The 16,225-nt window shown below is 37.1% G+C and overlaps 1 protein-coding gene across 5 annotated transcripts; it reads right to left on the minus strand.

The window, feature by feature from the left end:
* Positions 1-1,560: 1,560 nt before the first annotated feature.
* LOC132636063 (uncharacterized) lies at positions 1,561-15,322 on the minus strand. Of its 5 annotated transcripts, XM_060352733.1 has the most exons (7): positions 14,933-15,279; positions 13,597-13,698; positions 11,630-11,771; positions 11,448-11,500; positions 6,989-7,092; positions 3,317-3,568; positions 1,561-1,791 (listed from the first exon to the last, which is right to left on the minus strand). In XM_060352733.1, exons 1-7 carry the CDS (start codon positions 15,017-15,019, stop codon positions 1,719-1,721), a joined length of 813 nt encoding a protein of 270 aa, XP_060208716.1. In that variant the 5' UTR covers positions 15,020-15,279; the 3' UTR covers positions 1,561-1,718. The 5 variants fall into 5 exon arrangements, with proteins under 5 accessions (XP_060208716.1, XP_060208717.1, XP_060208715.1 ...); XM_060352734.1 differs by lacking the exons at positions 1,561-1,791; positions 6,989-7,092 and having other exon boundaries at positions 3,153-3,568; positions 14,933-15,237; XM_060352732.1 differs by lacking the exons at positions 1,561-1,791; positions 3,317-3,568; positions 6,989-7,092 and adding an exon at positions 7,099-10,726 and having other exon boundaries at positions 11,630-11,764; positions 13,597-13,673; positions 14,933-15,322.
* Between the last annotated feature and the right edge of the window lie 903 nt (positions 15,323-16,225).

Genomic DNA, 16,225 nt, shown 5'->3' on the forward strand with positions numbered 1-16,225 from the left:
CTCAAAAATCATTCACTCCGGCGAAATACCCTAAATACACACCATATTTCAGTTGTATACAACTCTAGCAGCACTCTTCCTTTCAGATCTGAGTTCAATTTGATCTCAAATTGCATCAATTGGACACATGATGCTTCGTAAAATTTCGATTGTCTTATTCGATCTTATAGCTAAAGCATTCGGCTTTACCTTTTCGATTGTGGCAGGGGAAGGGTCCTTTTTTCATGAGATTATCTGGTCAAAATTGAGTAGATAAAGTAAGAAAATATGTTATCTATCCTTGTCAAAGTATGAGAACGTTGTGATAAAATTCTGCGCTAGTCCTAAAAATTTTTTCACGACAACAGGCTTTACTCACTACGGCAAACGGCTACGTGTATGACATAAGCAATGGCGGCGGGATGTGGTGTGGTGGTTGCTTGTGGTTCGCGGCTCCAGTTTCTCATCGGAGGAGAGCTCCAATAGTCGTGTGAAGGAGAGGGAGAGGAGAGAGGTGTTGTTGGGTTAGTGAATGGTTCGTCACCGGAGCTCCGACAGTGGGACGGCGGCGGTTGGGTTAGTGAATAGGAATGAGAGAGAAAGCTTTTTAGAGTTTGGAGAAGATGAAAAATCTGAAATGTGTAGTGAGGCAGAATAAAGAGAGGTCTATGTATTTTTCTATAGCTACCAATGGTAATTTACCAAATTAATATAGCTACTAAATATAAATAAATCAAAAGGTAGTTTTTATCAATAATTACCTCTTAGAGGTAGCTACACCAAGTAATTTTTCTAAAGTTTAAACTTCAGTAAATTATGCTTGTGTTTCAGATTTCAGACTCCTATATTTTATGCTCGACTTTTACTTATAGAAGCTTCTGAGATCCAACATCTTGTGCTAGAGTTTTCGTGTTTTAGATTAAAAAAATTCTTATTAAAAAGTGGCTATTTTTTAATTAAATTTAAATCAGTAGTTGTTTTTCAATTATACGTCTAAAAAAATTAAGTATTTGTGAATTTAACCCCATTTTTTACTGGATCCGTTTGAAATTTATTATTTAAAATATATAATGGAGAAAAAGACTTCGACAAATCCATTTTTTTTTTAAATAGAAAGCATTAACCATTTTTGTTGTTTCAGTAGTTGCAAAGGTGGGTATTTTTCTTTTTTCTTTTTTCCTTGTCTTTTTTATTTTTTGGTTTTAGTACTTTTTCAATCAAATAATCGTAACCACGCGCTTTATTAGTTAATTTATTTTTAAATAAAAGAAACGGGAGTGGAATTCGGCTTTATCGGATACAAATATAGGTGTCAATTTAAGCATTGTGCCTATCAAATATTATCAGCAGCCAACTTTTTCTTTCCGCCAAACCCAAAAGTAATTGTACTCCAATGTGCCTATTTACCTGGCTTCACATTGTATTACTTTTGATTAAATAATTCTGCACGGTTTGCTCTTCAAATAGGCTGGTCTTTAATTTTTGGCCTTCAAAATCGGAAGCAGGGTATAAGTTCTTTAAGAAGCTGGGGAATAACTTGTGGGATATTAAGATGCAAAATATAAACTTATGAGTTATGCCCCGTAAAAAATCATTTGCCTTGAGAAGAAAAAATTAAAGACCAGCACAACAGCGACATAAGTGCAAATGCCCCTGTGGATCGACACCAATACATAATTACAGTTACCTCGAAGGGATCCTTCCTACATGATATCTGCTTGACAATTTTGTTGATATAGTTATAAACTTTTCTTGTAGCTGACTAAAAGTCTAGATATAATTACTTGATCCTCCTTCCACTTCATTGCGAGCCTGCAAGTAGAAAAGAACAGGTCTTCTTAAAAATTTGGTTTGGCTGGAAATAAGAGTGCAGAGTAAACATTTTTTTGCACGGATTGCCCTTCTTTTGGGGTGGTCTTTAAATTTTGCCCTTCAAATTTGTGGTCTTTAAATTTTGCCCCTCATATTTGTGGTCTTTAAGTTTTGCCCTTTACTTGGAAAGGTGGGCGAATACATGAAGTTCTGAGTTCGAACCCCCGCTCAGGCATAAAATTTAAAAAAAAAATCGCCAGGCAGGACTGGGGGAGTGTATGCCGGATCCAGCATACAATCTTTAAGGAAAAACTAAAGTTATGCCGAATCCGGCATAACTAAAAGTCTGCCCCATATGGCAGAATTTCTCCTAAGACATAGTTTAGTTATGCCTTATGGGGCAGAATTTTAGTTAAGGCATAACAAAATTATGCCTCATAAGGCAAGAACTTTTCTTAAGGCATAGACTTTGCCTTATAAGGCAAAGTTTAAGTTATCCCTTAAGAAAAAGTTTCGCCTTATGGGCATACTTTTAGTTATGTCTTTGGGGCACACTTTTTAGTTAAGGCATAACTAAAAGTTTACCTTGAAAAGTAAAATATATATATATATATATGCTTCAAGGCAAAGTCTGCCGGAGGGGGCAGACTTTTAGTTAAACACAACTAAAAGTCTGCCCCCTCCGGCAGACTTCTAGTTAAACACAACTAAAAGTCTGCCGGAGGGGGCATAGCAAAATTTAAACTTTGCCTTATAAGGTAAACTTTTAGTTATGTCTTAAGGAAAACTTACGCCTTATGGGACATACTTTTAGTTATGTTTTATGGGGCACACTTTTAGTTAAGGCATTACTAAAAGTTTACCTTGAAAAGTTTTAAAAAAAAATACGTATATATGCTTCAAGGCAAAGTCTGCCCCCTCCGGCAGACTTTTAGTTAAACATGACTAAAAGTCTGCCGGAGGGGGCATAGCGAAATTTAAACTCTGCTTTGCAAATTTTTTTAAAATTTTTGACTGAACAGGGGTTCGAACCCGGAACCGATGGGTTTTTAGCCGAAGGGCAAAATTTAAAGACCACAAATATGAGGGGCAAAATTTAAATACCACCCCAAAAAAAGGGGAATTCAGCGAATTGCCCTTTTGTGCTGATCTTTAATTTTTATCCCTCGTAACAAACAACTTTTTTCCGGAGCATAAATTTATATTTTTGCATCAAGATGACAAGTTATAACCCGTGCCCTTAAAGAACTAAAGACCAGCCCATTTGAAGGACAAAATTAAAGAGCAGACCTATTTGAAGGCCAATTCGTGCAATTTCTGTGACATCCACATGCATCCTAAATGAAGGTAACACGTGAAAGTAGTTTTACAATTGCTTTCACTATATGAAAGTAGAATTTCATTTAAAACCAGGATACAAAACTCTCATCGACAAACCAATGATCCTTGTTTACATAATAATAATTAATATCAATAAAAGGGACCTATCATATCCAAAACCAAAAGAAGAGAAAAGTAGAATTACATGTCAAATGAGGCATTAGCTTTTGATGCTGCCAAAGAATCTAGAAAGTGGCAAAGGACCCTCAGCTTCTTCATCATCGCTTGTAGACTGCTTAGACCTCGACCTCGACCTCGACTGGTGCTTCTTATCTTTCTTCCTTCTCTTAGACTTAGATCTTGATTTTCTGGATTCTCTACCACCTTCATCATCGTCAGAGCTTGAAGATTCAGATGATGAGCTAGAAGAGCTGGAATCCGAATATCTCCTTGAATGCTGAATCAGTTTAGGTAATATATACGTGTCATTCAAATGTAGTACTCAATCACACAAGTCCATTCTGAAAATCTTCAAATATGAACTGACAGTCCACAGAAACAACTTATAAATTCTTAACACAAAACGTACAAGTAATTAAGCAAAAAGTTTCTGCATTGTGTCTAATGAACAAAAGTCTACAAACTAAAAGCACAGTAGTAGACGTTTGTTTGCCTTACCTACTGTAACTTTGTGGAATAAAACATTCCGTTTAATTTCCTGTACTAATACCCCTACAAGAGTTTTAGACTAAGAAACTTTCCACCTCAAGTACCCTATGCATAATATTTACTTTTTTTCTTTGTAATTCTTCAAGGTCATTATTTGTGAGGATATGAAAAATGGAAAATACATCTGCCATTTCCTTCAATTAGATGCATATTGGAAACATAGGTATCTGCCTCACACAACTTTCAAGAAAGGAAAAATAAACACTCAAAATTCCATAGCTTTAGTTCTTAACCAAGGTCCTCCCTAATTCTACTTATCTACTTGTATATAGTCTTTTCGACACGTTCCTCCTAGTCATAGAGGTATCTTAAAGCAAAATGAGTTTTCAGATGAAAGAAACAATGGGCAGTTGTATCAGTTACATGCAGATCAAGTAATGAATAGTTGCATGAGGGGGATGTTGTGCGGAGGGCGAAACGGAGATGAGTAAGATGGTGGATGAAAGGGAAGAGTTGGGGCAAAACAGGGAAAAAAGAAAATGCTTGACAGGAGGGAGAAGAAAAGAGTTTAGAGTTTACAAAGATAAGTTGGGACGAAGATTCTTGGGTCCAGTAAGTTCTTGGGGATGTCGTTTGAGGAAACAGTGATAGAACTTATCTGAGATAGAGCAGCAAGGAGAGAAGCAGGTAATGGAAGTATGGAGACGGTGAAAATAAAAGTAAAGGAATCAAAAAAAATTGGAATCGTCATCAATTACGAAACACATGTGAGAAGTGTGGGAGGGAGTGGAATGAAGAGAGGGGGTACAGAACGTGTTGGTTATGGAGAGGTAAATAAGAATCATGGGATGTTGAAGGAAAGGGGATGAATGACTGGGATTAAGATAGTGGGATGTACTCTTAGTGCGTTTTTTAATTAAGCAAAATGGAGAAATACCAAAATCTTTTGAAGTGTGGGGAATTTGAAGGTGGAAGCGAGCAGGAGATCCATAGGTTGTTGGCAGAGATTTGACAAATTTCTTATCTAGACAGAGTGGGAGGAGACATTTCCAGAGGCCATCCATATTCCTCTTCACCCCACTCACATTAAATCATATAACCAGCTTGGTAGATAGTAGGATGGAAGAGGTTGAAAACATTTTCAGATTTGAAAATATGAGCTAGAAGAAGGCACACAACATTTTTTTTGATAAGGTAGTCGAAGGCACACAACTAAGGGCAACTAGTGGGGAAATTGGTGGAGAAGGACACTGACACTTCTCTTTGGCAGGGAGTTGAATCTATTAAAAATGACTGAAGATGGAACAATAGTGTGTTTCGGACGGTAGAAATAAAGCTGAGGATCTAATGAACGAACTGTGAGAGTTAGAAATGAAAGAAGGTAAGATGGATTTAAACAAGCAAGAGAAACTGACGAGGTGAAAAGGGTAGTTAGAAAATATGACAATTGACCAAGAGATCAAAATTAACGGTGTTGTGGCCAAAAGAGGGTGACTATGTCTGCCACAGTTAACTTTCCATTGATTAACTAAAGCTAACAAGAGAAGAAATTTTATGAACATAATTGAGGTGGAGAAACAAAGTATGAGGAAAAAGAGGAATAAGAGAGCTATTGAGGGTTTCCATATACAACTGTTGCATAAAGAAATGGAGATGAGCCCAAATTTGGAAATAAAGTTAAGCAACGTGTGTTGAAATAAGAGTGTGGCCCGGAGAAAATTCTCGGAGGAGGAAGTATCGAGGGATTAGTAGCTATGCAGAGGACAAAGGGCAAAGTACCAGGTCCTGACAGTTTCACTAGCTCTTATATCAATGTTGAACCTAACTAAAGAAGACATCATGAGTGCAATAAGGCATTTCCATTCTACAAGAGAATTTGAAAAGAGCACCAACTCTTCTTTAATTGCAATTATTGGACAGGGCAAAATATCTAGGATTTCAGAGCTATAAATCTAGTGGGAAGCACGTACAAGATAAAATAAAGGTGCTTTCCTTAAACTTAAAGGTCTTCGACAGCACCATGTCAATGACAGATATACTTACACAGAAGGAAAGAAGATACTAGATGCTTTTTTTATTGTAAATGCGCTAGTGAACTCAAGAACCAAAAATAGAAGGCAGAGCTTTGCAAGTTGAATTTAGAAAAAGGCATATGGCCGTGCCAAAATGGAGTTTCTTGGCTGCGTAATGCAAAAGTTGGCTTCGGGGACAAATGAAGATCGTGCATTCAATTTTGCATATCCATGGTCAAGTTCTCAGCTTAGGTCAACTGAAATCCCACAGATTTCTTCAGAAGTTCGAGGTTTATGAGAAGGAGGTCCTTTATCCTCTATGTCGGTCATATTAGTGATGGGAGCTCTTATCATGATCAGTGTTGTCAAAGGCGCGCTTAAGCCCTGAAGCGAGGCTCAAAACATGTTGAGCGCTTCGCCTCGCTTTATTTGTGCTTCAGTGTCATCACCAAGGTTCTAAGACACACTTTTCCTTGCCAATGAGCCACTCTTAAAGAAGTGACACTAGATAATTGATATTTCAGTTTATCGTAATGTTTGTACAATTTCTTTGTCCATATATTTGTTATTCATGCTTATTATTATTAGTCTTGGACTAAACATATATTTTTTCACCATTGCGCCTTTTTTCATTAAAGCCCGCACTTTATTTGCACTTTGCGCTTAAAGCCCCAGCTAACCTTAGAGCTTTTTTGCGCTTTTCGCTTTTGATAACACTGATCATGATGATGAATAAAGTGGTAATTGAAAGTTTCAAAGCCAGGGAAAGGCAGGACAGTAAACAAATCTCTCATTAGAGATAAACCTTAAGAATTGTGAGATCATAAAAACTTTGGCAAATGTTCTCAAGTGTACAATGGATCCCTTCTGACTACTTATTTGGTTTATTCATTGAGTGCAAGACACAAGAAGAGAGCGGCATGGAATGCAGTGATGGAGAAAGTGGAAAAGAGGTTAACGGAATGGTATAAGAGAAACATACCGAAAGGGAAGAGAAACACTGATTAAGTACACTTTGTCCAGCATTTTGACCTATTACGTATTTAACGTACCGATGAACATAGCAGGAAGCTTCTTATGGGGCTCAAAAGGGTAAATAAAAGAGTTTAATTTGGCTATTGAAATTAGTTACTGCTCCTATGAAGGTGAAGGGTTCAAGGGATAAAAAAACTTGAGGATATTCAATTGCATCTTACTAAGCAAATGGATGTGAAGATACAGCATGTAGGATCAAGCATCTTGGAGAAAGCTTATTGTCAACGAATATGAAACACAGGAGGGTGGAGGACTGATCACACTTCTGCAAGGGCACCACAGTTAGTTTCTGGAGTGAAGGATCATATGCTGATAAACTTCTATATGAACTTTCCAACTATCTTTAGACAACAACAGTAGCAAGAAGAAAGCATCAGTGGCCCAGATTGGCAAGGAACAAGGAGATATATTACTACAGAATTGTAATGTTAGAAGAAAGCATGCAGGACTAGAAAATGGAACGAATACCAGTTGGAATACTTGGTCATCCATAATATAACCAATATATGTTGTACAACTTATACATTGTATCAAGTTTATCAAATATAAAAATCAGTTAGAACAACATCCTGATTCTCTATCCCTTTTTCCTTTTCTTTTTTTCTTTCGGGAAATTTACACAAAGACCTTTTTTAAAACTTTATAAAATTACCACCCCTTCTGGAAAATTACATTTGGTAACACATTCATAACACTCCATACAGCTTTTTTAAAACAAATTACTTTTTTTATAAGAAAGATAGAAAACAATAACAACCAATACCTAATCGCCCAACTTCTTTGCATTCTTTCTAGCGGAGCGGGTCTTTACTTTTGCTCAGAAGCACTCCTCTTCGTTGTTATCTCGCAGAGCAAGAAGTGGTAGTCAAGTTCATATGCTTCTTGCATTTAGTTCACTAGGCGAGATCCAACGTTTTACCCATGAATCCTTTAATTACTGTAGTTCTTCTTGAAAGTTTGTTGTAAATTCCAAGTTCCCCTATTGTATACTACTTGTTAAATATAAACCTAAATCAATGATATACTGGTATACTAAATAGTATGCTATTTATTACTAAATATAAACCTAAATCAACGGTATACTCCTATATTAAGTAGTATACTATTTGTTAAATATAAACCTAAATCAAAGGTATAGTGGTATAAGAATTAGCTCCAAGAACTAGAAGGATTGAAATCTAAAGTTAATTAAAGAGATTTGAGAAAGATAGTAGAAGATTGCTGTCCCTCATAGTAGTGTTTAAACTTATCTTCTGTTTGGCTTTTCGAAGACTGTTGTGGTGTGGTGGTATGGAAAGGTTCATAATTTTGGTTAACTCAAATTTGGAGTTGGTAGGTGCTGTATATAGGTTCCGCTATTTGAGACTTCCCTCCTTTTTGCTTCCCTTGTACAAGGAAGGCACTTTGTTCCTTGTAAGTACAATTTTTTCGTTTACATTCATGATTCAACACGGGAAAACGGTATATAAACTATTTGACAATTGCTAAGCTATTTTTCATGGAAATTCATTTAGGTCACCTGCTATTGGGTGTTCAACATTTAACAGAAACACCAATTAAAATTAGGACATCTTGATAATTGATAGCCAAAAGATTTAATAAGTTCAAAATTTCCTCAACCAATTACATCTTCAGACGCTTATTGAAGTAACATATGATACTCTCAATTGTTATAAAAAAAGACTAGCATGTGTCCATTTTTATCTCATCAACTCAAATATAAGTTACCTTATTTTGCTTATTTTATTCTTCTCAGGTTTTTAATGTTTTTGATATTTCTTCCAAAATCATCTAATAATTACCTTGTCTTACTTATTATCACATCCTTTCTTACAACATGTTTTGTTACTACAACATAGTCGGTACCGTTAAGACGTGAGAAATAACAATCAAGAATCAGGAACTATTCATTTTTTCAGGTGATTTGAAATCCCAAACCCCCTCCTTAGGGCAAAGTAGCCCAAAGTTTTGCTTTCCCACTTCCCCTATGTTGACACAAACTCCCGACATTTTGGTTGGAAGAAGAGGGATTAACTGCGACAATTACTCTTTTTCTTTTATCGTGGTGTCCAGGCCAGCTTTCGCGCACCTCAACTAATTCCACTGGATACCTACCACCTCCCACCAGCAACAAGCCTCAGATGTTGTCCAGCAAGGCTACGACAATCACTTAGTGTTTTTGTCTCTACTAGCATTTGAACCTAAGAGCTCATGGATCTCAACCCACATCATTGACCACTAGGTGACACCCTTGGGTGTAAAATTAGTCTCTCTTATCAAATGGGAACAATTCAACATTCAATACTTCGAAATTTCATCATGCCATATATAGGTATTGTAAGCAGTTTTACCAATTACAGTCCACTAGTAAACATGAAGGGGCGTTGGAGCAACGATAAAGTTGTCTCCGTGTGACTGAAGGGTCATGGGTTCGAGCGGTGGAAGCTGTCACTAATGCTTGCATTAGGGTAGGTTGTCTACATCACACCCCTTAGGGTGCGGCCCTTCCTCGGACCCTGCTAACGTGGGATGCTTTGTGCACCGGGTTGCCCCTTTTAGTACAACAACATACCCAGTGAAATCCCACAAAGTGGGGGTATGGGGAGGGTAAAGTGTACGCAGACCTTACCCCTACCTTTTTTTTTTTTTTTTGAAATTGGTAACATTGGTATCGATAGCACTAGGGCAGTGCTGAAGCCATATTTACAGAGGAGAAGTCCCCACAGCCAACAAAAATCCTAAACAACAGTTACAATTGCCCTATAAAATCTATTAAGGAAACCTCCTCCTCTGAGTAGCATTCTTTACACCAAAAGTGAAACAAAAGTAGACACTTCATCTTAATATCCTGCACATGATTACCCCTATCATCAAAAACCCTAGAGTTTCTCTCTTTCCAAATTGTCCACCAAATACAAGCAGGAACCAATCTCCACCATTTCTTCTGTCTAACTGAAACTCCCAAAGTGTTCCAGCTCTTAAGCAGATCAACAGTGTTTGCAGGCACACACCATTTGATCCACACAATATTGAGAAAGAGCTGCCACAGCTGAATAGTGAAAGAACAATGAAGAAACAGATGGCTATTTGTTTCTGTGTAAGATTCACAAAATAAACATCTAGAGCATACCTCGAACCCCCTTCTTCTCAACCTTTCTCGAGTCAAAACTGCCTACATAGCCACCAGCCAGGTGAAACATAGAACCTTTGTAGGAGCATTAGTCTTCCAGATAAACTTCCATGGCCAGTCGACTATTTGATGAGCATAGTTGCTGATTGTTAAGTAGGCAGATTTGACTGTGAAGGCCCCATCTTTGCTTGGATTCCAGAGCCCTCTGCTTCTGATAACCCCTGGAAGACTTCCAAGGTCTTAAAAAACTCCATACTCGTTCAATTTCCCAATCATTCAGATCCCTCCTAAATGTAATGTTCCATCCTTGCAATCCCTTAGCTGTAGATAAATAATCATTTGGAGAGGTAGAGATACTGCGCAAATCAGGAAAAAGATCTTTCAAACTTCCATGCCCGAGCCAATTGTCCGCCCAAAACAAAGTCTTTCTTCCATTACCAACCTGAATCTTTGAGTTCTTTAAAAGTGTGTCCCAATGAGATCTGACGGACCTCCACACCCCTACTCCATAAGGACTAGTAACAATATCTCTGCACCGCATCCCTACCTGGCCGTACTTGTCTTGGATTAACCTTCTCCATAAGCTATTCTCCTCCACATTATACCTCCAGAGCCACTTCATCAATAAACTTGCATTTAAATCCCTAATTCCCAAACCCCCCTTTGATTTGGAGGTGATTAAGGACTTCCATTCGACCAAATGCATAGCTTGTTTGTCCTTATTTCCTTGCCAAATGAAGTTTCTTAAAGCATCGATTCTATCCCTTACCTGGGAACAGAGACATCACATAAGTGGGTAATGCATCCATCACACTATTTACCAATACAACTCTACCACCCAAAGACAAGTACTGACTTGTCCAGGAAGCCAATCTCTTCTCACATCTTTCAATCACTTCATTCCATATTTCCATGGCCTTGTTTTTAGAACCCAAGGAAAGGCCCAAATAGACCTTACCCCTACCTTGGGCTGCCCGTTTTAGTAAACGTGCTAATATTGGCTATTCTTATAACATGCACACAGCTCAGGTTAACATGATAATAGGTAGACTCAAGAATCCTTTATATCTCATTAATAAGTTTGATCAAGGTTCAAGGATTCATTCTACAGCAAGCAAAAGCAATGAGGAAAGAAGACAAACTTTTATCTCACCTAAAACTAAAATTCTTACTCTAGGGGTGTCGCTGTTTTCAGTTACATAAACTATTTTTCTATTAGAATAACTACAGAATAAGTTCTAATCCAAAAAATAGCATTTGGTTTCATTATTTATGCATGCAAATTATATGGTATCAACAAAGCGATTCAGGTTAGCTAGAAAGTTGCAACATCAGAATAGCAAAACCAACATAACTCAAAACTCTTTAAACATTGACTTTTATTTCATGGTATAAAAAGACAACCATGCATAACCTAAAGAAGACTGTCGTGAACTTTTTCACTTTCACGAGCAAAGAAAAGGAGAGTCTAGATTGAACAAAATCTTCACCTTTCTCTTTTTGCTTCTATGTTTCTTTGTATCTTTGTCCTTCTCCTTCTTATCTGCAAGAATGCATTTCACCATTAAGAAGAACTGATTTACGTCAACTAGAATTGGCACACACTAAAGGTATAAAATAACTAAAAGAACTAGAAGAATTGACTTCGTTCAGCAATTTCAGAACATTTTACCCTTTTTGCGACTGTGTTTACTGCTGGAATGATTTCTTCCCTGAGAGAGCTTGCTGGCCCTTTCAGCATCTAGCTGAGCCCTGTATTCCCTCATCATTTTATCTTTATCTGCTTCTAGCTCTCCTTTTCTCATTTCTTCTTCCTAAAAGAGTATCATTAGTATTATGCTTCTCCAAAATAAGACACAAAGTGGCAAAAAGAAACTTCAATATCAGGAAAATCAATAGTAACAGGCAACAGTATGATCTAAGTGGATCCACACAAGAACCTATTTTAATTTTTAATCGATAGTCCAAAATTAGTGTCCCTCAACGATAAAGGAGCTTCACATATGCAATTATTGGAGAAAAAATAAGACATTCACAAAATGCATTTCTCCAACAACAGGTCGCTAGTAACCAGTGTTGTTAAAGGCGAGCGCCATCTCGCCTTTGGCGAGAGGCGTGGCGAGGCAAGGCTGCAGTGCCTTTTATGGCTGTGGCGAGCAGCCCTTCAAAAGGCGCGCCAAAGGCGAGAAAGGCGCTAATGGCATCAAGGCGAGGCGCCCAGTTATGGCGAGGCGAGATGCCTTTTTAAAAAAAAAAAAAAAACAATTAAAAGAAGTGGAGGACTTAAATGAAAATAGCAGCTAGGGTTTTTTTTTGCCTCCTCCTCTCTTCTCCTTCAAGGTTTCAGGTACGTCTCTTTCTCCTTCTTCTTTCTTCCTCCTGTATTTTCGACTTCTGCTTCTTCTTCTGTTCTTCTTCTTTCTTCTTCTTTTTTTCCGGCGACAACTGCCCTATTTCCGGCCACCTCTGCTTTTTTTTTTTCCTTCTTCTATTCTCTTCTTCTTTTTCTGTTTTTTCTCCTCTGTTTTTTTACCCTCTGTTTTTTTCTCCTCTGTTTTTTGCTCTGTTTTTTCCTCTGTTTTTTTTTTCTCTGTTTGGACCAGTGAGGCAGTGGTTGTTTTGCTCCTATTTTTTCTGTTCAATAATTGTTTAAATTTTGTTATACAGTTATAAACAGTAAGTAGGTTCAAATTCAATGGAATCGTCGGACGCTAGCAAAAAAGACATAGGTTTGAATTGAAATATTTGCTAATATGTTATTGCTAGTGAGATTTTGATTATTTACATATGCAATTAAATATTTTAATTTTTTGGTATTTATTGGCGCCGCACTTCAAAAAGGCGAGTGCCTCACCGCGCGCCGCGCCTTAAGGCGAGGCAGGCCCTTGTCGCCTTTTGTCGCCGCGCGCCGTCCAAAACACTGCTAGTAACAGCTCAAAAATAGCATCCGAGGGTTTCGTCAAGTGGTCAATGTAGTGGGTGCAGATCCTGGAGACCAAGGTTCAAATCCTAGCAGAAAAAGAACTAGGTGGTTTTTTCCCATATGCCTAAGCTTTGGCCCAGAGTTACTCGGTACACGTGTTGGTGGCAGATAGCAAATACACCTAGTGGAATAGTCGAGGTGCCCACAAACTTTCACTAATACAACCATCATTTACAAGAGTTATGCAATTACTTGCTAGTTGTACTAAACCACCTAGGCCATCTAGACACATTCTATATCTCGGAGTTGTTCCACTGTATGCAGGGCTAGTGGTGTTTGCGAAGATATCAAGCATTAGTATACCATAACCAAGCATACTTTTCCTATCAAGCATTAGTATACCATAACCAAGCATACTTTTCCTATCATTCTTCAAGGTTCACTTCTTAAGTGTTGTCATTCTACCTTCACATATCTCTACAAACATTTAAGCCTCACAATGGTGCTTATGAAACAAATTCAACCATGTTATCTGACATAACTGTTATTCGATGTAACAACTACATCGACCAACATTTTCTTTTATTTTTTTGTTTAGCTTCAGAAAGCAACAAACTGATCAAGCATGAAGCCATGCGGTCCAAGTAAGCGAAACCAGGGAAACGCAAACCAAGATTATGCACAAGCTCCCTCCTATGACTGGTTGAGTATGTTACCTTCTGTTTCTTTTTGAACTCTTCCCAGGTAACTGTATGAGAAGTTTTGAGGCTTGCCAAACGAGCAGCATGCCACTCTGGTGTATGAAAAGAACCATCCACCTGCGACAGTCCTCATTAGACGAAGCACAACAAACAAGGAAAAATAAAATTCTCCACTACTCCAATGTAGTAAATACAAAAAGTTAGCTCTACTATATCAACTTCAAGAAAGGAGTTGAAGAAAAACATAAGTACCACAAACACAAACTACAACGGTTAGAGTTAACACTACTCAAAATTAATTATACTTTAATTGTCTTTTACAGTCAAAGACTTCCACTTAAATTTTTCACATAAAGTTTGTTTGGTGTGGTTGTTTCTACACATATCCAATGTTTGGTTATCTTGAACAAGGGAAGATGCTTTCTCTGAAGAAAAATTATTTTTGAACAAAAATGGAGAAAATGTTCTCCGCACTAATTGGCAGAAGTCATTTTCCTATACAAATATCCCAACTCTTACTCCAATCAACACTAAGACATTGTTGTAAAAGACTATCCTTATACCTTATCCTACAAATTGTATGCTTAACATATGTCACCTACTTCTAAACCAACCAAACACTGGAAATAGAAAATGATTTACCACCAAAAACATCTCCTATGAGAACATTATCTGCCACACCAAACCAACCTGAAGCAGTTAATTTTACACAGTTATGGCCTGTTTGGCCAAAGCTTTTGGGAGGCCAAAAGTGCCCAAAAAAAAAATCAAAAAGTGCTTATTTTAAAAAGGTGAGTTGTTTGGCCAAGTATTTGGGAGAACATAAGTGCTTCTGGGGACTAGCAGAAGTTTTTCAGAAGCTCAAAAAAACAAGTGTTTCCCGAAAAGCACTTTTTTGAGAAAATGCCCTCAGAAACATTTTTTAAAAACTTGGTCAAACACTAATTACAGCTCAAAAGTGCTTTTTTATTTAATTGGCCAAACATAAAGGGTTCCTCACCAAAAGTACATTCTAAAAAAAAGATTTTGCTGATTATGTTACCAGTTTCAAAAAAAAAAAAAAGATTTTGCTGATTTTAAAAGCTTGGCAAAACAAGTTAACACCAAGTACACATTTGAACAACAAAGATAAAATAAAATCTTGAAAATCTCATAAGGCAATAACCATAGACAAAAGCAGAGCTAAAATTACTAAATGAAACACAAGTATTAAGAAAATAAAAGAGCAAACACTCATTCCCAGATGGACAAATAACTTGCAATTTTACAATGAAATAAAAGTTGAAAAAAAGAATGAAGTTTAAGTGAAATAGAAGGAGTAATTAAAAGAATAGTGTGAAAAGGGACGAACCATTCCATCATCAACATCATCAGGTCCACCTGAGCTTGAACCCAACCTTGCTCTCTGCATAGCTTTGTATGCTTGATTCTTTCCCATTCTCTTTAAAATCAATATCCCAGTTTACTAAAAGCAATTTCAAAGAGAGAAAGAATATATATATATATTAGAAAGGAAGATCTTCTTTATAGATGAAAAAGGGGGTGGAAGACACTTTGGGGGATATCAAACACGGAGAGGAGACGATAATATTCTTTCTTTTCCAGGAGGAAGGAAACAAACAACACAAGATTTTGGGAATTTGGATTCGGATACGTTTTAATTTGCCTACGGATATCGGTTCATGGCTACGCTGTTTTTGGGCTTTTCCTGGCCCATATGCTTAAGGGTGTGTTTTTGGTGGAACGAAAAATAAGAAGCGAAACTTACATAAACAGCTACCTTTTAATAGCTTCGAACAATTTATTGCTACTTTTTCTATATTTACAAATCGTAGCTAGTTTTTGTTATATTCGGTTGTATTTCGCGTTTTTGAAATACAGGAAAATACACGAAAATACAAAATCCGGTAGAGTTTGCATTTTTGAAATACACTGAAATACAAAATCTGGCAGAGTAAAAATAGGTTGTATTTATGGCACATATTTTCTTCTTTCATTTTAAATGGTAAGTCAAATTAAATTAACCATGTATCACGCATAACTGTTGAAGTTCCATAACAATCCACGTTTCTCTCTCCAAATTACTCCATTCCAAACTTTTAGAAATACTTCCAAATACAGAAAAATATACACTGGAATACAATGAAATATGGTTGATTGTTTAAGAAATATAAAATTGTAGTATGCGTATATACAATGGAATACAATGAAATATATCAGAAACTGTTTCATAAATTAGAAATACATTGAAATACAACGAAATATACTGAAATATGCTGAAACAGTACACTGAAATATACTGAAACGTTTTATCAAACACTTGGTGAGCATGAAGCTCCACAACTCTCATCGGAGGTGGAGTATGCGTTGGATTCATGCCGGAGGGGCGATAGAATAGCGTCGTTATCAATGAGAGAAGAGATTCAACAATTATTAACGAAAAACATAGAGCAATTCGATCAAAAGAGCAGTTTAATGGTGGACGGGAGTTGGAATTTGAGGGCGTGTTGATGCACTGCACTTTCTTCACCTTCACTACTATCCTTACAGTAGAAATCCCATGGCCGGTGAACCACCGCTACCGCCGCGGAGAAGAAGTTGCAGTGTCGGAAAAGTAAGGAACAAACCAAACAAGATCAAGATC

Source organism: Lycium barbarum, chromosome 4, assembly GCF_019175385.1.
Source record: "Lycium barbarum isolate Lr01 chromosome 4, ASM1917538v2, whole genome shotgun sequence".
NCBI classification, from domain to species: Eukaryota; Viridiplantae; Streptophyta; class Magnoliopsida; order Solanales; family Solanaceae; genus Lycium; species Lycium barbarum.